Source organism: Electrophorus electricus, chromosome 5 (assembly GCF_013358815.1).
Source record: "Electrophorus electricus isolate fEleEle1 chromosome 5, fEleEle1.pri, whole genome shotgun sequence".
Classification (NCBI taxonomy): domain Eukaryota; kingdom Metazoa; phylum Chordata; class Actinopteri; order Gymnotiformes; family Gymnotidae; genus Electrophorus; species Electrophorus electricus.
In genome coordinates, this window is record NC_049539.1 from 9525390 (window position 1) to 9541430 (window position 16041).

General features: G+C 44.2%; 1 protein-coding gene across 2 annotated transcripts in view; it reads right to left on the reverse strand.

Moving 5' to 3' along the window:
- rps6ka3b (ribosomal protein S6 kinase, polypeptide 3b) overlaps positions 1-13931 on the reverse strand; it is a 24841-nt gene extending 10910 nt beyond the window's left edge. The window contains exons 1-2 of one of the 2 annotated variants that reach the window (XM_027004410.2): positions 13599-13931; positions 11991-12047 (exon numbers count right to left, since the gene is read on the reverse strand). In XM_027004410.2, coding sequence (XP_026860211.2) covers positions 11991-12047; positions 13599-13661 — 120 coding nt within the window. In that variant the 5' untranslated portion in view covers positions 13662-13931. Of the gene's footprint in view, positions 1-2674; positions 2828-11990; positions 12048-13598 lie in introns of those variants that run through there. The other variant, XM_035526087.1, reaches the window with a different exon arrangement.
- Positions 13932-16041: the final 2110 nt, after the last annotated feature.

Consider the following 16041-nt stretch of genomic DNA (forward strand, 5'->3'; position numbering starts at 1 on the left):
CTCCTTCAGTGCAGCTGGCATGCTGCCATGGGGAGAGAGGCTCCCTCAGGCCTGTAGAGTGGCACGCCAGCCCTCAGAGCCACTCCACGCCCTCCGACAAGCTGCGCGACGGGCACCATGGGCCGTCGCCAGTCCGACCCGGCTTACTTTAGTCCTGACTGCGGAGAGAATCCACGGACAGGCTTGGAGACAACATCCAGCTACAGATCTCCAAGAGCTCTCCGGCTGAGATGCTTAGTTGGAGCACTCTCGGTCCAGGAGCGCCTATCTCCGGGGGTAGGGTAGGAGCAGTAATGGAACCACAGGAGACTGCCTGGTAGGATCGCGTGCCGTTTCTGAGGCTGTCCAGAAATGCAGCACTCTTCATTTCACTCGGCAACTTCTATCTCAGAGGAACATCAGACCAATCGAGAGAGGTGGGAGGGAGCGAGGGAGGGCAGGAGGAAGGGAAGAGAGCGAGTGAGAGAGAGAATGAAAAAGAGCCCACCAGAGAGAGGGAGAGAGAGATATGGGAAAGATACGACATGAACCTGCACCATCCACCCCCACCAGCACCAACCCCCTCCCCCTGCTTCTCACAACAGCATAATTCACGCCTCATCTTAATCATGCCAAGAATGGAAACCGACGCATTAGTACGAAAATGAAGTTGACACATACTGGTCCCACAACTCAATATTTGAGCTAATGTTAATTGATGCCACTTCAGTGCCTTTTTAAGTACAGACCTGTTATGTTGGCCTGTTCGCCTGTTCGTACAGTTAATTAATGCACATTAACTGTGCTTCAACACAGAAATGCAGAGACAAAAACAGAAAACTGACATTTTATTTGTGCATAACCTACACATTTATTAATATCTAGAGATAGCTCAAGTATAAAACAAAGTCCAACAGACAACAATGTTTAAGTCACCCAGTGCCCCTTAAACACAGTTTCCTGCCCATTTGCGGGGGTGCCGTCCAGTGAATGTGCTCTTGGTGGAAATTGTGAGTGCAAGTGTGTGTGTGTGTGTGTGTGTGTGTGTGTGTGTATGCTGGTATTACAGAAGCTGTGACTCAGCCTGCAGATGGTGGCTATCCAGGATGTTCATGTCCCACCTCCTAATCATGGGATTAAAGAACACCTGTGCACATGTTTGCCAGCTCTACCAATTTTTATTATTGTTGCTGTCACTATGTATTCTCCCGGCCTCAAAATGATCCTGACTTCCCCCATTTTAGAGGGAGTTTTTAAACTCTAACAATGACATCATTTGATCAGCTGACTGAAGTTCCTTACTGCCTGTGAGCCTTTCTGGTATCTCATGGTCACATTGTGATTAGCTAATACATGCTAATATAAAATAATAATAATAATAATAATAATAAACAAACAATAACAACAACAACAATAATGCAAAGTTCTGATTCTACAATCTTATATGCACTCATTGTCATTTTTGGTAACATAAATAATTTAAACACAAAATGCATTTGCTATTATTTTACCATTTTGTGATTCTCATACATAAAATCTGACCAGAATGCAGGTATCAAAAATCCATTTTTTCTGTGGGTGGCCTGTCTGACTCCCTGCTTGGGCTTGGACAGTGTCCCTGTTTCTGAGATGTTGAGGTTGGCAAGTGTGCCTTCACTGCAGAAAGTGCCGAGGCCTCTGCTCTTAGCAGCCTGCGCTGGCCTGGCCTCACCTTGTGGTCAAACAAGCATCTCATCTAAAATCACCTGACATAATTAATATTAGGGTAACACAATGACAGGAGTTGTCTAGGGTATTCCAGTTGTGTGTGTGCATCTGTGTGTTTGTGAGTGTGTTTGTTTGTTTGTGTGTGTGAGGGAAAGGAAGAGATGTTTTTGCATTCCAGGAATGTGCTGTAAGTCAACACGTGCAGGGCCATGCTGGATCTGGTATTTTGTGTTTGAAGTGTGTTGGGGGAAGCCAGTTGTAGCATGCAAGAGCTGTGAGGCTCCTGGGCATGTGACCTCTGTGTTCTAGGCTTCTCTCTCAGCAAAACTCAAAGGAGATGCCATAATCCTGCAGCAAGGAGACGCTATAATCCCACTGCAAGTAAAATTATGCTGCAACAGCTCTGCACAGACCCACCAAAGTAACTAGCTGCATTTAAACAACATTGGCTAAATTTAGGTTAAGTATACCAATTAAAAAACAAGAAGTATAAAATTTGAATTTTAATCCTAGTAATAACAAAAATGTCATGGTAGTAACACTGTACATTTTGTTTATAAAAAAAAAATTTGTTATACTTTTTTCAGTTTTTCAGTGTAAATTTTATTCCTGTTCCAAATAAATAAATGTACTTTCTAATTACCTGCCTAAAGTTTTAACACTTCTGCCCATCAACAACAGAAAAAGTACTGTCTGAATTGATTGCAAGTCAAAAAAATATCCTGTGATAAATCACTCCTTGTATATTTAAACACATTTAAATTGATGATGCAAAGGTCATTTGGGAATAAACAGCATTCTATCTGATTACACAAAAAAATGACTGGGAGACACAAAGCAATCCAAGCAGGAAGGATAAAATGAATCACTATGATACTCTAAGCCTTTGCACTTTTGTACAGTGACCCTGGAAATGGGCAAGCGTTACAAGCTGTCTCTTAATCGCCACAGGCGGAAATCCGATCAGTGCCCGTGCAGAGCTACTCACAGCGGGGCTGGTGAATCTCAGAAGCTCCCTGTCGAAGAGCCTGCGCAGAGCCTTCAGTGGGAGCAGGCCAGCGCAGGTCAGAGCTTCTCTGAGCGTCGGTGCCCAGCCCCTCCCAGCAGCCATGTCTGGGCCTGCCCGGGCCTGGCTTCAGCCTGCCAGCCGGGGGGACATGCTCGATGGGTATGTGCTCGTGGGGGATGTCTGCTGAGTGCTGGCGTGCCCTGCTACATGGCACTGGCTGACTAAGCGGGGAAGCCCGGAGGCGGGGTTTGATCAGCTGCAACTGGGAGATCCCCCTCTGAAGCCCCCTTCACGGAAATTGGAGAGTGGTGGAGATCCCCACACTCAGCTGACTGCACGCCACAAACTCATCCACCCACCCTCCCTCGCTCATACATATATAAACACAAACACATGCACACAGAACGTGGTGCTACATTTGAGGTTAAAGGCACCTGTTGTGCACAGCAAGGCAGTGCTAGGCTTTTAATTACTCTCTTTAAACTGACAGCAAAGATTTCCACTGGCCTTATCAGGATCCAAACAGCGCTTACTGAAACAAGGAACTCGCAACACTTCCTCAGGCTCAGCAGATACACTTAAAAACCAACACCAATTCATGGACATCACCTGGCTAAAACCAGACCCGTCAAACCAGGAATCAGTAGAGATTCTGTGGCATCAACTTCATGTGAAGGGGAATACAAGCAGCTGCTCTGCTTTTGCTCTCAAACTGCCTCTGCTGGCTGTGTGCGCAGAATTGTGGAAGTCACTTTCAGGTGGGTGGTTTGCAAAATACTGTTACTCGTTGAGCAGGAGGTCAGGAGCAAGAGGTAAGGTTGCATGCCATCAATGGGCACACACACCTGCAGGGGGCATACATACATTCAGAGGGTGAACTATAATGCACTGATCTGCACAGGCAGATTAAAAAGAAAAAAACAAAACATTGCCACTGAATATTAATGGATGAGGGGGATGGTGTTGATTTGTGTGTGTGAGAGATGTAATACACTGGAGCAGCTGTAAGCTTTCAGGACTCTTGATACATTTATTGCATCAGCTCAAGCACAGGGGTCAACATGTGCAGTGGCTCAAATTACTCAACGAATTTCAACCTTCCAACACTGACCCAGATTACCCAAACCAGGCGAACGGGGAGCAGATTTCCATTTTGGTACTGAAAAAAGAGATCCAGTCCAAACCACTGTAGCACCCAGTCAGGCTTGGGTCATCAGAGGATATACACTTCCTCCTAACATCTCACATCTGCTTCATGTGAAAGTGATGCAGAAAAAACCTACATCCGTAGTTTATTCCTACATGTTACATCACAAAAAGAATTCCATATGCGGCAATGAGGCAAAGAGAGAGAGACATAATTTATTCATGCATTTCCTAGCGGAGGACAGGAAGATCAATTTAGCTAATCAATTATAAGTGAGCCAGTCTAATCATGTGATACGATCAGTGCTTGTAGCGGCGCCCTCTCCCTCCAGTGTGTCCACTGATGGAAAGATTATGAATCATACCACTGTATCTAAAAATAGTTTTATGAGGAGTGGAAATAAAAAATAAAATAAAAATCAGGCCACATTGTCTGGGTATTGTCTGTATCAGATTTTCCACAGTTCAAAGGACTGAAATGAAACAATCAACCCCCCACAATATGTTTGTTTTAGAGGTGGAATCTTTTTAAAAAAAAAAGAAAAAAAAAAAAAAGAAAAAAAAAAAGCTTTTTGACCTTGTCCTGGCTTATTTTAACAAGTTCCTGCTTCTGTCTGCATAGGCTGTCCTCAGCCCCTTTCCTATGACCCTGTAAAATTGAAAAGCCTTTAGGCAGACAATGACTCACAAAATGGAGCCTTATATGTACCAGTCAGATAACAGAAAAAAGGTCTTTATCATCAGCTGTCACACAACATAATATTACACAGACCCAAGACAGAAAGAAATAATGCTGCTTCCACCAAAACATCTGACTACCACACTGACTACCACGCTGGGTGACTCGGAGGTTATCATCACCATATGAATGATTTAGTGAAGAATAGGAAACAGCTAAATTATTCAGCTGTTCAACGACTGTCCATCAGCGTTATATATGTGTGAAGGACACTTGATGAAAAACTGCAAAATTACAGCTTATACTTGGTCCCTTTTAAGGGGTGTTCTGGTGTTCTGCAATTTCACTTGTGATTCAAAACCAATACATTTTACATTCATGATGCACTTCATGGAACATGCAAAGGTTGTGGCATGGTACTTCACTGTATGCAAAAGGCTTGACATCAAATCTTATATTACATGGCATGTTAATAGTCCTGCACACAGGATCACAAAGATACACACACATACACATGTACACATCACTCCTTCACCTCATATTAGCCTATTCATTATGGACTTCACTGTGCTTCATCAACACTGAAAAGGGCTTCTTTGCACAGGGTGTCTCCTAATTACTGAATATTACTAAATTATTGACATCTGATGCTAGAAGCATGCTAACATTCCCTCTAACAGCTGTGAAATGTTAAGGGAAAATAAATTTATTGCAAACCTAAAAGAGATGTGATTGGATAACAGAAAGGGGAGCAGAAGAGTGAAAACGATAGAAAAAGTAGAGCGAGGAAGAGGCACCAAGTTATTGCACACAGTCCATTCGTATGAAAACAGACACGTGAGCCCTTTGATGTGGTTCCCCGGCTCGAGACAACAGCTAGTAGAGAATCCACCATCCTGCCAGGCAATGAGAAGGAAGGGCGACAACAGCCCAGACTCCATGTTCTTCTGCCACTTCTTTCCACCTAGTTTCTTTCTTTCTTTCTCCTTCGCTGACCAAAAAAACCTCTTAGGCCAAAACACCAGGTCACTCCCATCCAGGGAGGAACTCGCAGATGCCAAGCACAACGCAAAACGCCTCTTGTATTTAAGGCACAAACATGCAAGCTACTGCCCCAAAAATCCGCCCATCCAGAGCTCCCCTTATAGATCTCCATTGGCTTACCTGTGTGAATCTATGCCTGATGCGTATGGGAAACATCTTCAGCATCTTTGCTCTGTGCGTTCCAGTTCCTGCCAGCCCCGTGGCCTGGGACTGAGAGCGCTCCTCGGCAGTCACTGCAGGCTCTGCGTTGAGGCAAAGCCGGGTAGGGAGGCGCTTCACCCATGCGCAGTCATACGCCGCACAAAAGAGAGCCAGAGGAAGCCCTGCCCAGGAAGGGCCCTCGAGCCGCTGGACAGCGTTGCGATTAGAGCATGTCCTGTCTATGTTCCCCTGGCAACAGCTGCACAGGAAGAGGCCCAGCTGTCCAGAGAGAGCATCTCACCCCTTCTCAAAGGTTTCAACTACCTAACAAATTTCTCGCACAATTCCCCACACTCCCCAACATTTTGATCCTGGGGTACATACTGCTGAACTGGATTGACTGTGACTTATAAGGAGAGGCACATCTCAGATACAAGTTTCTTTTGGCCCATCAAATGGCCAAAGAGGCAAATTCAATTAGGCATAGAGGTTTTTTTTATTTTATTTTTTTTTTATATCAAGATACGCAGTGAATGCTATCAGTTTTAACCAGCTCAGCAGCATACACAGCCTTGTGGAGTTTAAGGTTTTCAGCTGTAACCGAGATTATCATGACCAAGGCAAACCTGAGCTGGCCGCAGTGATGCCGGGATGAAAATGGACTCCATTCCAGAGTCTTTAATGGCCCTTAAACACTGCTGTGTTTTGATCTGCATGCCTGTATGTCTGTCAGAAGAGGTCGCTTCTCATAGTTTCCTGTCAGTTAGCCTCGAACGAAGGTGCACTTCCTGCTCGATGAAATTATGCTGAATGGACAGAACCACACATTTAAAAGCACAAGCAGAAACTAAGGAGGGGCTCTCCCTTTCTCATGCTCTCAGTCTCTCTCCACACGCACGCACACACACACACACACACACACACACACAAAGAGATAAATGGTATTAAAACAGCACTGAACATCAAGTATTAAAATTAAAAGCACCCAGAGCTGGCAGACTGAGAGATGTCCTGATATAGCAAAAATAAATTTAGCAATAAATGAAAATAAAAACTCTGCCCATCAGCCCATGAAACAAAGCTGGGAGATTATATAGCTTTCCTGCACTGGGCGGGGCTTTTCCACATTCCTCCACATGAGCAAGCCCACTCACTCACCAGAGATCAAAGGTGGAGTGTTGGAGTGTTTCCTCCAAGCTCACGTCACTTCCTGCATGGACTGACAGAGCCGGGGAGACTCCCCACAGCACCTGGTTCTCAGAGAGCTCTCGGAAAGCCTGGCGTTCCCGATGAACGCATAACATCACACACTAACAACCTGAGATCCCGCTTCCTCCCAGATGCTTTTCTCACACATGGGCACAGCGCCAAGACAGTCCTGTAGCGCTCAACTCCAAATGTGGGAAAAACTGGCCGGCTGAGGGGCTGCCCGCACTCCATCACTCCCAAAAGGCAGAACATACCAAAAGGTTACCCATAATATTTATCTTAAATGGAAAGGAAATGATCAACTGCGCTTTGATAGTGCTTTGTATCTGTGTAAAGCACTTTGAATAGCCATCATATAGGAAAAGTGAATACAAATAAACTTGCCTGCCTGTATCCTTGAGGTCAGTGTGGCAGACCCCCCATAGGCCACGGTATTCCTGCATTGACTCAGGCTTGCACAACAGGAACGAGTTGGGTGGCATGTGGCACTGTCCAAGGACTCTGACCTTTGGTAGCACACCAAATGTGGAACTGAACTCATCACAATGCATTTGGACAGGATGTCTACAGTGCACACCCTTGCCATCGCATTCCTACCACCTGCCTTATCAAGAGCCTCACAGGAGCTGCTTGCAATTATCCTCTTTTATGGCGCCTTAGCCATTGCTGTCCGAGACGGGGAGGGCTTGATGACTCCAGCGATTGTGGGGGGGTAGAATTACTGCAGGTAAAGGGGGGTGCCTGCATTAGTGCCAGTATAGAAAGATTACGATGTGCCTTTAAGAATCTATGTTTGCATTTGACATTGCATTAATTGGCTTGGGAAAGGTCATAAAATGCCTCCTCTGCTCACTCTCGCTCCTTCAAAGTAATTTCCACTGTAGCTCTTTCTCCTTCCTTCCCATCTCACTCCACTTCCCTCCATCTTTGTCCCTTTCCTTCAGCTCTGAGGCCTCATCAATCCAAAAGGCAGGAGATGGAAGCACAGGCCCTTGAAGATTCCTCTTTGTTACAAAACATGCTAGAAAACTCACTGTCTAGAAGCAGCAACGATCAAGAAAGCCCACCTCTAAATAAAGCCCTGAACCTTGCTCCTTGGAATCAGCGTGACTGTGGTGCGCACTAAAGGTCTCCCCTGTCAACAGCTGCCATGCGGACGAACGGGCGACTCGGCGGCAGAGTCAGAGGAGTGCTCTCCCACTCCTATTGAGCCTGGAACAAAGAGATGAGTTTAATCAGTGTGGAGACCAGCAAGCCTGCCGTTGTGACATACGCCCACAGGTTCTCTCTCTCTCTCTCTCGCTCTCTCGCTCTCTCTCATACACACAGGCTCTTCTTCGCTGCCTTTGTGACCCACTAGAGTGGGACTTTTAAAGAGCGTGCCTGGAGAATGGACTTATTCAGAAAACCCCCCCCACCCCCATTAGTCAGCAGGGCAATACGGTAGCAGGCAGCCCGTGCAACTTACAACAGCTTCACTGTACTGTAAGTAATGCTTTCAGAACCCTCCAAGCACCGTGAGCTTCCTCTGGAGAATGAACACAATTACCTGCAGTCTCCCTTACTGATTATCCTGCATTATATGGCAGTAAGGAATTGTCCTCCACGTTGAGCTGCACTGTGTCTCCACAGGAAATGTAGGTGAGGGGGTGATCAGGGGTGCTCAGACTAAACACAGCTCTGCACAACTATCCTATACCTACCTGCAAGTCCACGGGAGTAACTCAGACCTTACCAGGAGGAACAGTTCTAGGGTCTGGCAGAGTTATCAAACCTATTGCCCAGATTCAAATGCTCCCCCACAAATAATATCCATAAATGTATCCCATCAAATGGACGAGTGAGCGATGGAGCAGGACTACAGTAGTATCAACTTTGGTGTTTAACACCGGATCCGCACACAACATCCGTAAAATGGAATTAGCCCTCCCATTCTGTGGAAAAAGGGCAAAGTTTAACAATGTTAAATCTGAGCAGGATGTGCTGCTGTTTTACCACACTTTCACTCAGCCAATCACAATAGCCAGAAGAGAGACCACAGACAGCGAGTAACTGTAAAGCATGCTCTCAATCCCTGGTGGCCGTGTCATGTTTATTAAAGTTCCTCATCAACAGCAAACTCCATCAAAGAAATGGGATCCTCTCAATCTCCAAAATGGCTATGGGACTTTAGAGCATATGGACCCTACTAAAATACTACCTATCTGGTGGCTGTCAGGGATTTTTGCAGCATATGGCAAGGGCTCATTTTCCTCATTTGACTGATGATAGGCAGACTGAAGAGAAATCCTCTGGGAAGCAGAAGGGACTAGCAGACATCCTCCAAGTATCTAAACATGTGCGTACTACAACATGATTTGCAGTCTCAGACTCTGATGGTTCAGTGTTGGGGCTGTAATCCGGCTGCCTTTTCCTCCTCTTTCTCAGAGGGCCAGTGGCATGCAAATCTGAAATGTGTTTTAGAAAGCTGAAATGAATCAGATTTTTAAAATTCCCATAATGACACTCTTGTGCTAGAAATTGCATGTGCCTGCAATTTCAGGTCATTTTAAAGACACCAAAGTGCACCTGCAGTACACTGATTTATATTCTAGTCCCAGCTATGGCATGGCTGGAGGGCCTAGGGAAAGCAGCTACCCACACTGGGTAAGGAAGAGGACTATTACTGTTCCTAGTCTTGGAGCTGTAGACCATACCAATTTCTGTTTGTGTCACATGGAATATTAATAAGAGAGAAAAAAAATGCTTTGCTGTGAACCAGTGATCTGTATAGCTGAACCGAACGTGAAGCTCAGATAACAGTCCCAACATGGGAGGGATACGATCTGCTTGTGAGTCTGTGGAGATGACTCAGTGCTGCCACGGAGTTGAGAGTGTGATGCCTTGCCACTCTCACTGACACCTGACTGCAGTGCTGAAAGAGTGAGAGGGAGGGAGGGAGAGCACACAAATACGGAAAGAGAGCGAGAGAGAGCAAAATTACGTGGAAAGAGAAAAGGGGAAACAGAAAAAGAGATATTCAGGCACGAGTGGGTGTAAAAGATGCGAGAGAGAGAGAGAGAGAGAGAGAGAGAGTGAGTGAGTGAGTGTCAGTCCAGATGGCCGAGGAAAGATTAAATACCATCTGCCAGAGAGATCTGAGGCTTAGCCAAACACTAACACACAAGAAACACACAAGCGGACATAGATGGACGTGCGCACCACACACACGTGTGGCGAAAAGACGGCCTCTGTCAGTGTCACGTTTGAGCCAGGACTTAGGAAGGTTAGGAAGGGCAGCGCATGCGTAGCTATGGGTAGACAGGGCATGCTGGGCATGAGGATCGGACGTCCAGCCACTGTGAATCACCACGTGGGTAATCTGCCCCATGCTGGGGGATATATGTAAGCAAAGAAATGACACCATTCTTCTATTGACACAGCTTTGCATCGTGTTGCTGTGTCTCATGTATGGTTGTTTATATTAGCTGGCAGAACACAGCAGAGGGTGCCAGAGCTGGCATGCAGAAAACTGCAATGTTATGGAATGAGAGGGTTTGTTTGCATGTTAACCCAATAACTGCATCTGCATAAACAAATACACATCTGTAATAAACACAAACATGTACTCATACCTCCTGCCCCCTCCACCCACAAACACACAATAGCAGATACAACAAAATGATTCTAATATTTTTAAAGTCACGTTAGTTCTTTTTGTTTGGGAAACATTGCCTTCCGTGTGAAAAAAAGCCCAAAGTAATTCATATGTGCCCAAGCTCTCTGCTGGCCAAAAAGCATTCAGTTAGAGAGTGACCTGATTTAGGGCCACTTAACTCTAACGCACTCACTCACTTATTAACACGCATTATCTGCTCTTAATGTACACCCAGTCACACTCAGCATGGAGACAAAAAAAACAAACAAAAAAAAGTCACATATATTTTGCAAAGCGTGCACATGTGCAAAAATGCATGCACATGCGTGCACCCACACATATGCACACAAGCACATTTTTAAGGCAGTTGGACAATGGTTCAAATGGTTATGTTCCAAACGCTTCTATTTGATGATTTTGTAGAGTCTCAATTTAGGTACAGTCCATTCAAGCTGAAAGTAGAGGTCAGAGACAGAGCTCATGATTCACAAAAGTAAGCTGGCTGTGTGTGAGGTGAACTCTCCTTTTCCTAGCCAGAGAACAGTTCTCCAAGACTGTGTGTGTGTTTGAGTGCCTGAGTGTACACGTTCAAAAGAGAACACAAATACTAGGAAGACATTTCTAATGTCCACGCTTTCTCCATAAGATCTATAGGCCCATCTATCCTTCATTTAAAAATCAATGCCTTTTAGCACCACTGGGGATCATGGAGAGGCAGAGAGAGAGAGAGAGAGAGAGAGAGAGAAAGAGAGAGGGAGGGAGGGAAGGAAGGGAAAGAGAGAGAGTGAAAAAGAAAAGGAGACAAAGTGTAAGAGAGAGGAAGAGAGAAAGAAAGGCAGAGAGACAGATGGAGAAAGAGAAAAAGGGAAAAGAGAGTGAGAGGACCTGTGAGGTAGGTCTCAGCAAAATGACTCTGATGCCAACACGCATTCCATTAACTTCCCCTCCCACCGGATGTTCTCTTAATGCACTGCGATGACACCCACTGTACTCACACCTCTGTCTTTATGGAAATAGATATACTCCCAAAGACAAGGAACACTAGCGAGCCCAGATGTGTTTCAGGGCAGAACAGTGCACTGGAGGACTCGAGTACCTCTCGGGCTATGACATTCACAATGCTCTGGCCAAATCAATGCTCTCGCTGTCTGAAGGGATTCTGGGGTCAATAAGGCACCTTCTTTGCAAAGACGTGAGCACAGGCCCATGAGACAACAGCAGCTTCCACCCTGCCTAACCAGCATTTTTACAACTTTGCTCGAATGAGGTGCATCTTTCAACACAATTCTATCATGCTTAAGACCTGATGACATGAAAAAGGATCACAGCGAAACGGAAGGACAGAGTAGTTGATACAAAAATGGCAGAGAGGCAACAACAAGAGAGAAAGTGGAAGGGAGTTAATAGCCAACAGATAAAACATAGAGAAAGTGACTTACCTGACAGGATAAGCCATCATCATCTCCTACTGAATCCTCCAAATCATGATGTGTGTCCTGCAGTCAAAGGTGGATATGTAAGTGCATTCACATACTCACTCACTCAGTACAGCATGCTCACCAAGACAATTGATGGTCACACTAACAACTGATCTTAGTAACAGGTTCCCATACTCTCAGTGCAACTACTAAGCCTTCAGAAGTGGTTTTGCAGGAATCAAAGGCCTGAATATCAGTATTACAGAGAGTGCAAGTGATTGTTTCCCCAGCAGACAAAAGTGGCTAACGTGATCACCATAAGTGACCAGACTGTGCCTCAGACTGAAACGACTGTGCAAAAGCCACACTCCATCCTACATGCCATTATTGGGCAAATTACAGCAGTCATCACACTGGGTGCAGCCTCAGACAAGGCTCTTGGTCACTACTTAGCCAGCAGGCTGACTGATGACCTTACTGCTGACCAGTTTGACAACCGCCATTCACAGTGCAAATCACTCCAAATCAATGCACACAAGAGTTGGCACACAGAATGTTACCACCACATTTTCAGGATGTGTGGGCAATATGACAATAGAAAACTATAGAACTATAGAAAGCTGGAATTTATAATATTGTAATATCATCATTACGACTGTATGTTGGTACACTATATGATATGCTACATGTGCCAGAATATTAGTATTATACAATATACACATTGCAATGGTTTAGTAATAAGACCTCAGTTGAACATGTTTATATTCGGCAGTATTTATTTCGGATTAACAGTAACAGCAAACAAAAGACACTGGATAATTTCAGTCATGTGTAAATAGGAACTAGCCAAAATACGCCTGTAAATTCACCCTTTTTGTTGAATTACTTTTTTAAAATATCGTTTAATATTTTAAATGAACATAATAATACATCTTAAATGATTATTTCGTGTCAGTGTGCTTACTGGGGACGAGCGATGGATAATATTTGCGTTACAACTGCGTAATTTAGGCCCATCCCAAAATAACTAAAACACCATTCCTTCGAAACCTCCAGACTCTTTCCGTTCCCCGTGTCGTTTCGGTAATTGCGAACTGAAAATGACGGGGTCTATACCGTACATAAATATGCAGATATCGCCAGTAATGTGGAAGTGATATGTAGTGACAGGGCGTAATGACTAAGTATCATTGATAGCATTGAAAGGACAGGAAACGCACAATGAAGTAAAACTCTTGATCTATGATTCAGTCATACCATGACGTTCAGCTTTAGACCAAAGACAAATTGGCTCAAGTCTTAAAACTCAGCAAATATGTTGTTCACAAACAACAAACAGGCTATACAGGATGTCCGAAATCGTTCTAAAACTAACTTACCTACCTTTGATATCAAAGTCGTCTGCCATTTATAGACAGGGCAATCTTACTACACACGCTAATATACCGATACGGACACTGATTAATTCCTTGTTCAATTCCAAGCTTACATCAATGATAAAATAGCTGACACAGCTTGGAGGCTTGCCTCGCCGGCAGAAGCCAGAACCAATATAGAAACAAGCAGTTATAGTAAAAGTAACATTTAAAGTCGCCAGTTTTGATGCGTGGGATGCTGTTAGAGACTCACCTCACTCGTTGCACTCCCAATTGCCATCTTTTGCCAAGGGTCAGCTAGTTGTGCCAGGGGCATCTTCGCTATTTGAAGTTGAGCAGACGCCGCTAGAAACTGACTCTCTAACAAACCAGCGAGTCTAATGACTTTTAAGGTATTTCATACGACTATTTCCGCGTGTGTCTGAACGCTTTTTTAATTTTTTTTTTTTTTTAAATAGAAAACACTGAAGTGGGGACGTAACGGCTCGCGTGGTTAATAATTCAGAAATCGCCGCCACCTCTCCACTTTCTCCTCCGTCACGTACCTTGTTGCCCTGCAACGCCACCCTCCCTCTTTTCCCCTTTTTCTCAAGCAGAACGGTCTCACTTCCGTTTTCCCAATATGGCGTCACATATAGGCTTATCTACCTGTCAGGCAGAGAAGTCACCCCTGCGTCACCTTCAGAGGGCGGGACACAGACTGTGGCACACAAACTAGACAGGTGAGGGCGGAGGTCCGTGCGTGCCGAGTCACCCACTAGTTGTGGGTGGTTTTATGCCAGTTACAAAGCCGATGTTTTACCATGACTCATAACATATTTTTATAATTGTGACTACATTCTCGTTCTGGTCAATCACAGACTCGTAAAGTAGCCTAGCCTTTTTTTTTTTTTTTTTAAACCATGTGATACTATTTCAGAAATGTTAAATGAATAGCCTAATTTTCACCAACTGCATGACAGGGATACGTTGACGGTAGCTTTAGACAAATAGGTGTCATAAATGATTATTGCGACACCTACCGACAACAAACTCGGCATTGTTCTTAACAGCAACACTGGTACTTAAAAACAACAAAACCAGTGACAAGTAAGAGCAATGTTTATTAAGGTCCTGCCCCAATCCTTTTCCTAAGAAGAAAAGAATTCCACATTTTTGTGATGTCGAAATGTGAACAACTGGAGCATAAGTGTGATAAACTTTTATACAAGTTAACATCACTAAGACAAAGTGTTTTCCCCCTAACTTCAAAATTTCTAATATGCAAAAAATAATTTATGCTTAATCTCAGCAAACAGTGAGACACTATCCAATTTGCTTCTCCACTTTTCGGGCATCTTGTGATTGGTTTATGTGTGAAAAGTCACAGGATTATAGTGGAACATAGTTAATAGCCTACACAAAAGTGTGGTATGGAGCATAATTTTGAGAGTTGCACATCAAACACTCCTAGGAGGTGTTCCTGAGCACCCCTGACTGTGGAAAGAAATGGGACATTCTGCAGCCTTTCACCCCTAAGCAGGCTAATGCAAATAAGGGCTGTGAGTGACAGGAATGGGCCATTGCCTAAGACTCACTTGTACAAGCCGTCTTAGCTTGCCATCACACAACCTACTGAATTTGCTGAGCTGATGCATATTGTGCGGAATGTGCAAAGTGTTACTGTTTTGTGGCATTGTACTGAGGATGTTTTTGTTTTTAAATGTAAAATTTGCACTGAATAAGAAAAACACTTTATTCTTGCTTTTAAAATGCTTTGAAAATAATAAAGCCACAATAATAAACAAACAAATCATATCCTGGCTTCCGGCTGAAAGGCATTGTATAAGGTGATAATGTCTTCCAGACCAAATCTAATAATATTCGTGTAAACTTCTAACCCAAGACCACAACAAACCAGGATAATTTGTAAACATCAAGTCGCTGCTACCAAAAACAGAATCCATTTAGGCATATTTTCCCTTCATAGCCTTTTAAGAAAATAAACACTGAGCAGCAGACCAGACATTATTGAGAAGCAGACATAGATATTTATAATATTAAAAGTCTCACATTTTTATTTAAAATGTCTCTTGTTGGTCTCAGAGAAAAATAAACATTGTGACAGCCAAATGTTTTCAAAAACATGTAATTCTTGGCTTTCTACGTGATATGTCTGGGATTTATGTGTTTGCAGTTAGGTCACATAAATAAGGCACCCGAGATGTTCAATCTCTTAAGGATAGGAATGGGTTGTTAGCGCCAAGGTGCATTGTAGCAAGAATCACCCATGGAGAGAGTGAAGACAGCTTGTGATGTTTAGCTGATGGACTTGAGTTTTGACCAGGGTTTGGTGCCATGCAGTTCCGTGGGTGGCTCACTGTAGAAGAACTGATTGCACGTTTTTTCAGCAGGGGGTCTGGGTGAGCCATGGCGAAATGGGCTGCCTCTTCAATCCCATTATGGCTCTCTAAATGGCCATGGTCCTGCTGGTCATATGTGGAGCATGGAGACAGGGTCACTCCATGCTCCCTTCCTGGATCTCCTGACTTGTCCAATAATTGGTGGAAAAAAGTATGAGTTAGTGGTAATACGGCACCTAACTAAAACTGGGAAGGATAATGAAGGGTTAAAAAATAAGGATAAGATCAGGGAGGAGGGAAGGGGGATAGCAACAGCAGATGCATGGAGAAATCTACCCCCCCCCCCCCATCAAA